This window comes from Hordeum vulgare, chromosome 3H (genome assembly GCF_904849725.1).
Source record: "Hordeum vulgare subsp. vulgare chromosome 3H, MorexV3_pseudomolecules_assembly, whole genome shotgun sequence".
Classification (NCBI taxonomy): Eukaryota; Viridiplantae; Streptophyta; class Magnoliopsida; order Poales; family Poaceae; genus Hordeum; species Hordeum vulgare.
Window position 1 is genome coordinate 214774089 of NC_058520.1, and position 7374 is coordinate 214781462.

Consider the following 7374-nt stretch of genomic DNA (forward strand, 5'->3'; position numbering starts at 1 on the left):
CATGACCTCGGGTTGCCCGTGGTTAATTCCCTCTTCACCTTCCATAATCTTCGGGTGGTTAAACCCTTAATAAAGAGACATGGATCTGATACCAATTGAAAGGATCGATATGGTTGACTAGAGGGGGGGTGAATAGACAATGACAACTTTTTAATTAAACTTAGCAAGTTAAGGTAAACAACATATGCGTTCACAAATATTACGACAATGAGGTGAACCCTAATGAAGCTGACAACGAGAGCTATTAAGACAAGTAAGATATAGACAACAACATAAGCATACACAAAATAAAGGTTAGAGATAACCACAAGTGGAACCGATGGAGACGAGGATGTGTTACCGAAGTTCCTTCCCTTTGACAGGAAGTACGTCTACGTTGAAGCGGTGTGGAGGCACAATGCTCCCCAATAAGCCACTAAGGCCACCGTATTCTCCTCACGCCCTCGCACGATGCAAGGTACCGTGATTCCACTATAGGTGCCCTTGAAGGCGGCGACCGAACCTTTACAAACAAGGTTGGGGCAAACTCCACACAAAGCTTGGAGGCTCCCAACAAGACCACGAAGCTTCACCACAATGGAATATGTCTTCGAGGTGACCTCAACCGTCTAGAATGCTCAAACACCCAAGAGTAACAAGATCCGCAAGGGATTGGTGGGGGAATCAACTTTTCTCTTGGTGGAAGTGTGGATCTAGGCCTTCTCAACCAATCCCTAAAGAATCAACAAGTTTGATTGGCTACGGAGAGAGATCGGGCACTTTTTAGCCTAGGGAGCAACAATGGAGCTTGGGAGGGTAAAAGATGAGGTTCCACAGCTAGAAGAACCATTTATATAGTGGGGGGAATCCAACCGTTTTCCCACTCACAGCCCGTGTCCAGCGGTACTACCGCTGGGGGCAGCGGTACTACCGCTGGTTGCAGCGGTACTACCGCTGAGCCCCACCGCTGACCAGGGGCGGTACTACCACCGCCAATAAAGTCTTCGCAAAAAGGTCCGTCCACGCACAACCGCTAGGCAGGCGGTACAAAGCTCCTGGAGTGGTACTACCGCTGACCAGGGGCGGTACTACCGCCAGCTGACGGTACTAACGCTGGCTGCAGCGGTACCACCGCTAGCACTCCAGCGGTACTACCGCTAGGGCTAGTGGTACTACCGCTGGGGACAGTGGTACTACTGCTGGGAGACCATTTGCAAAGATGAAGAAAAACACAAAGGCGGGAGCCACTCGAAAGTTGCCGGTCAAGGGGAAAATATATGAAGTGTGTGCGTGCAAATATTGATTACACCCAAACCTTTCCACTACGGTTCCCCTCTTAATAGTACCGCTTTTCTATGACTCAAATAAAGAGAATCGTAGAGAACGCCGTGCTTCTGTTCCACGAACGAGGAGGCGAGTCATCTTGTGCCGTTGACATGTGTTATCTGAAACCTCAACACACACGGTTAGTTCTTTATGGTACTGTCATCAATCACCAAAATTACTTAAGCATAAATTATACCCCAACAATACACTATACAATGAGCGTGCGACTAATTTTGACATTGCCTGACGAAAATTAAATTACGACCAAACATGAGTCTAGATAGCAGATATTAAAAATCTGTGAAAAATGAAGCCCTCCGCAAGTTATAATATGTGAGTGAAGTTTCTGTATTTATAGTCTTCAAAATTGAGGTTCTAGTTTACACTATGTTTTGTCCATTCTTTTTGTGGTCTTTTGAAACATGCTGGTACATGAAAATTTACAAAGCACATCAAGCATGGAGAGTGCAGAATCAGTATGCATTAGTGGAGATGAGTTCAAGAACTTCGATATTCCTTGAAGCAGAGTAAGGGTCTCTCTCTCTCCTGTTCTCAACCTATGTATATTGTTATTAATGAGACGATTCATATAAATCACCATTACATCACTTTTTTTTACCGGTGAGAACTCCTTGGTAAGTTACCATCTGTAGGCCAATGGGTTTCAACTAGTAGATTCCTTTGGTTGTGTTTCTTTCAGTTTGATTATTACTTGTTATTGTAAATCAGGGGTAAAAGAGGACCATGACACCGATACCTTTTTTTATCGTACCGGAGCCCTACATCCCGATTTGTCCAACTATATTGCAAATTTAAATGTAACTTGGGTACATTTCGGTTTTAGTTTCTCAACTTTCAAGTGCATGTAGAAAGAAAATATGACAGTCACTATCTTGTATAGAAATGTACTAGGCATTTGATGCATAATTTGGATGAACACAACTTTACAGTTGGACCAGATTTACCATAGATCAGAACATGAGTGGATTTTCTATCTACTTACAGTCTCTAAAATTGATTTAGTTATCTGGCTGGAATTTAATCATTACCTTGAGCAGTGGAAACATGACAACAAGTATTATTTCCTTGGATAAATGAATTAGATCATACTATATCAGAAATATTATCTTAATAAAGAATTGTAATAATTAAGTATTAATCGAGTAGAACAGAAAAATATCTAAACCATAATGCCATGAATAAATGGGACATATATTGCATTTTAAACTACCAGAGGAACGTGCATAACTTACCATAGAACATGTTTATATAGCATGCATTTTGTTTTCTCGTTGAGTTGAAACACTTGTCAATGTATACCAAGAGTATCTTTTGTATTCATTATTACAGGTAGAAAAAACTTAATCAGATAGTTAGTACTACATCCGTATCAAAATATAAGATGTTTTTTGACAGTGATAATTATGTTTTTTGACTTATAAACAGATGAAGTACAATATACCGGTGTTTATAAGCCCATCTCTGTATTTTCTAGTGCCTAGACAGGGAACAACTTTTAGATGCAAACGACCTCTTTGGAAATCAACATTTAACTGAAGTAAATCAAGATGTAGTGCTTGATGATTTTGATCTACAGGTTGTAATGTCAAAAAGATGAGAGTGAAATATTATGCAATGTTTACTTTACATTACACACTATTTGTGTTGTACTATTTGTCTAAACACTTCCGAGAAGGAATGCCAAATGCTAAATGCTAAAACCCGTAGGAAAACAATCATGATTCCGAAAGTGTAGTAAAACTGGACCTTATAGTGCTATATTGACAACAAAAATAGTACTTCCGTTCTTCTTGCCAAAACTTATGGTAGTTGAGTCAACCTCACGAAGTCACCAACCAAAAACTGGCCCATATTAACACTGGTTCAGAAGACTGCTGGTTGTAGTGCAATAATAGACAGGGAACTAACTCGTTGTGGACTTGATCTTTAAATTTGCTTAGTGAGATGCCAACAAATAATAGCACAAAAGGTTCGTCTGTGGACCATCGTTGTAGTCTCTCTGCATCAATAGATTTTGCTAATTTTTCCGAGAGCGTCACGACAGCATTGTTGGAGCAGCCCCAGGAAGAAGAAGAGTGCATGCTCAAGATAGAAGAAGATACACACACTTTGGAACACACACATATAGTGCATTTTCTTTTGTATTTCCTCACTTTCACATAGCTGATTACAAAGTCCTTTAGTAGAGACACACACGTACTACGTACTGCCAACTATGTACTGCTTAATGATTATTAGCATCATATTTTCAAACCATTCACTAACCTCTAAAGGACAGAGAAAGTTCATAAACTACATTCGAATTCTGGTGCGCCTTTCGAGCACCTTCAGTTCTACAAAAGATATGTCATGATAGCAATCTGCTACTATATGTACAGAAGTCAGAAGAATATGATTCCACTGAAAATAAGGCAGATTAACCTATCAATTCCACTTCCCAGATCGAACAAACTAATTGTACTTACTCGAAGCAATATGTTGAACTTGGGTAGTTTAGTAGAATGTGTTTAAATACTTACTTGTAAACAATGTCCACGGTGTTCCGAATACCCCAACATAATATGTATGGATCCTAACAAAAAATCATGACCAGGTCAGTTGTTTGTATAGTCCCAAGATATATGTGATGAAGAACCTTGAGATCAATTATTGAAAATACAGAGTTTTTAGTTACCTTTCGCCCTTCATTATATAAATAATTTCCATCTTTTGAAAAAAGCACCTGAGATTTGCATCACTGTTATCTGCTATCTGTACAGCAAAATCTTAGGAAGTAGTGTTGCTTCACAAACCTGTGTAACACTCCCAAGCTGGCCATGTAGAACATATAATGGCTCCATGTCATCCTCTGCATAAACAACTGTTGTCTGGCTATACGAGACAACTGCGAGCATCCCATTTTGAGGAGAGAACGAAATTGAAGATACTATACCTGTTGGAAACAAGGAGATCATAAGAGGAACAACAAGGTCTTGGTGCAAAGTTACTCCCTTTGTAAACTAATATAAGAGCGTTTAGATTACTAAAATAGTGTTCTAAATGCTCTTATATTAGTTTACGGAGGGAGTACTTTGGAGTTTAATTATGCAAAAATAATAATGGAAATGGATACCATCTCAAGATTTCATTCATCGGTACTGTGGTAATAAACTGACATGTTACAAGTGTGCCTAAATGATTGACTGAAGTCTTGAAGGTAGTAATGATGGTTACCTCCTCCTTGGTGCGGGGCAGCATGGGGCACCTCTGCGGCATCTTCCGCGGCACGCCGGGGGCCGGGGCCGGATTGGGGAGCATGAAGCCAGAGCCCCACTCGGACGTGGCCACGAACCGCGGGCTGCGCAGGATACCGGGCGGCCTCTCGGGCGTCACCTTGGCACTGCAGCTGCCGTCGCCCATAGCCGCGCACAACTCCATGATCTTGGCCGCCGCCTCGTTCGCGTCCCGGCTCTCCCACATCAGCTTCTCCACCTGTTTGGTATGCTGCAGTGCCGACATTGCCCCTGTCTGGTGGGAAGCTGAACATGGTGAAGGCTAGTTTTTTGTCCATCTGCAATAAACAAGTAAAAATGTAATTACTTTATGGCTTTGTTTTTGCAAACCTGTGCATACAAGAACCAAGAAACATGTAGAGTATTTTCAGCCATGAGGAATTTGACTTCCTCAAAATATTAATAGCCAGTAATTTGACATGATCGCATAACTGATGTTTGAGATTCTGCAGTGAAGTATTTAATTTTGTCCTCACATGATCTTCTGTTTTATTTGAAGGAGCAAGTAGAAGTTCAGTTAGTTAGTACTTGTTAGCTTAAACTTGTGAGTTACTGCTACTTTTTAGTGAGCTTTGACGTGACGATAGATAGGCATTATCAGGGTGCATTAGACTTTCAGCATTAACAAGTTGGGGTGTTGGTATGTAAAAAAACTGTTCAGTGGGTGAAGGGCACAAAGATACAGTTAAGTCAATCGACCGATTGAACCAGTAGTTCCAGTTTTCAGCATGATAGTGAGGTTAGTTGAGCTAACATGTTGATTAGTTTGTCTGTTTGTAAGTGGACTATTTTTTCCATAAACATGGTGGAAGGTTTGATGCACAAATTGAATAAGCAGTCCCAGCTTCCATCGTGACACGGAACTAATAGTTGAACTAATAAAGCCTAATATGTCGATGAGTTTGTCTATTTATACCTCAAGAAGAGATGATACTACAAATATATAGCAACCATGTGGAAGTAAGATACATACCTTAGTTTTCCTCTTGAGTTCTGCCCATTTGATTGATATGGTGCAGAGCTGCTCCACCCTCTTGTGCAGTGCATGCGAATTCCCTGCATCAAACAGAATAAACAGCATTCCCAGTTCAGCTCAAAGTACATTGGTGCAAGAGACAAATCAGACAAAGAGGCCAAGGAGAATGGAGGACTAGCTTGCCTGATATGGGGTCCCGTCCGGCAAACACGATGGGCTCCATGCCACCGTCGAGCCCCGGGAGCACGACCAGTAGCGCCACCTGGATGGGGTGAAGGCCCAAGGTGCTGTTGAGTCACTCCCCCGTGGTCTGGAACACGAGCGGCAACGCGATGATGTACGACACGTCGAGCTTCATCAGCGAGGCGATGGACTTGGGGTGGTCCTACCTGGCCGGCTCGATGACGAGCGCGAACCCGGTGAGGGACACCAGAACGTTCATGAACGTATTCTTGGTGATGGGGTCGACCAGGTACTGCTCGATTGGGCCAAAGAAGTCGAGCCCGCCAGCAAAGATGGGGATGACCTCGGCTCCTCTGGCCTCGAGCTCCATGATGACGGCGACATAGTGTCTGTCGTCTCCGGTGACAATGTGGCTCCGCTGCACGACGAGGCCGATGACGGGCGCCTCGGGGTTCTTGAGCATGTCGTTGGCGTCGCAACGGGTGCCGTACCAGTTGAGGTACTCCTTGACGTTGTCGTACATGGTGGGCGCGAGCGGGTGCCAGATGCCGGTGTCGAGGAAGAGCACTGGGTCGTTGTACCTAATGTCGGTGCCCTTGAGCGCGAACACGTAGGAGACGGCGGTGTCGACGCCTTGGGGAGCCGCATCCTGAGACGCACGGGCGTGCCGCCGCCCGCGCCGCCGGGGAGCGGGGACGGGGACGGAGGGGATGCCCTGGAAGGAGGAGAGGTCGAAGGTGGAGCCGCGGGCGAGCATGAGCGACTCGAGCCGCTCCCGTGTGCCGACGCGGAGGTTGCCCGACCATGCCCGGTGCGGGAGCACGACGAGGAAGTAGAGCGTGCCCCGACGCAGCGGCGCGTCGGGCGTCAGAGGCCGCACCCGCGCGCCCAACAGTTTGACCTCCTCCACCTCCCGCCGCCGGCGGCTTGACCCGGAAGGACGTGCTGGGCACTGGAGGAGGGAGCAGCAGCGATTTGGATTTCGTTTTGCAAATTTTACCGCCCCCAAACGAAATGGACGAAATTCGGAAATTTCGAAAATTTTCGGAAAATTTTGGACGAAAAGACTAATCCAAAATTTGAATTTTTGAACGAAAAACAAGCGAAATTTGAACGAAAAAGGCCGAAAATCTATGAAAAATGGAAATCCTGCAGCAAAGCGAACAAATAAGAAACTTACAGAACCAATTGATTGCTTACACGCATGATTCGATCCAGTTGCAGCCAAATCCAATGAGGAATCCGATAAGTAACAGGAAACATACAATACTTACTACCCATCAAGCTCCTGAGCTAGTATACATGTATCACGCTGCTCACTCCTAGTCCCGTTCCGGCCGCCAGCAACGCACGGGCGCCGCTTGCAAGTCCTGTGCCCGACCACCGAGCTATGGCCATAACAGCACTCCTGGCTGCACCAAGCTGTCGGACAAAGGCACATGGAACGGTTGGCTAGCGCCCTCTGGCCGAGGCCTTGCGCTCAGGAGGCGACGGCGTGAGCATATCTGGATCAGGAGCGAGGACGGCGCCGCCGCTAAAAGAGATGTGTGGAATAGGAGGATGTTTAGGGTTACGAGCTCTACTCAGGCTTTTACTTCACGGAAAGGGCTTCCAGGC

The 7374-nt window shown here is 44.8% G+C and overlaps 1 protein-coding gene across 1 annotated transcript; it reads right to left on the reverse strand.

The window, feature by feature from the left end:
• Positions 1-4767: 4767 nt before the first annotated feature.
• Positions 4768-7016, reverse strand: LOC123443547 (magnesium-chelatase subunit ChlH, chloroplastic-like). The gene is made up of 4 exons (XM_045119963.1): positions 5964-7016; positions 5758-5884; positions 5572-5654; positions 4768-4876 (listed from the first exon to the last, which is right to left on the reverse strand). Exons 1-4 carry the CDS (start codon positions 6512-6514, stop codon positions 4861-4863), a joined length of 777 nt encoding a protein of 258 aa, XP_044975898.1. The 5' UTR covers positions 6515-7016; the 3' UTR covers positions 4768-4860.
• Between the last annotated feature and the right edge of the window lie 358 nt (positions 7017-7374).

Bases quoted from the DNA above. Each gene is read 5' to 3' on its own strand.
- LOC123443547 (XM_045119963.1), bottom strand. From the start codon at position 6,514: ATGCTCGCCCGCGGCTCCACCTTCGACCTCTCCTCCTTCCAGGGCATC. The intron at 5,885-5,963 runs GTAGGACCACCC...CTCGTGTTCCAG, and splicing joins CTCGTCATCGAGCCGGCCAG to ACCACGGGGGAGTGACTCAA. The intron at 5,655-5,757 runs GCAAGCTAGTCC...TGTTTGATGCAG, and splicing joins CGGACGGGACCCCATATCAG to GGAATTCGCATGCACTGCAC.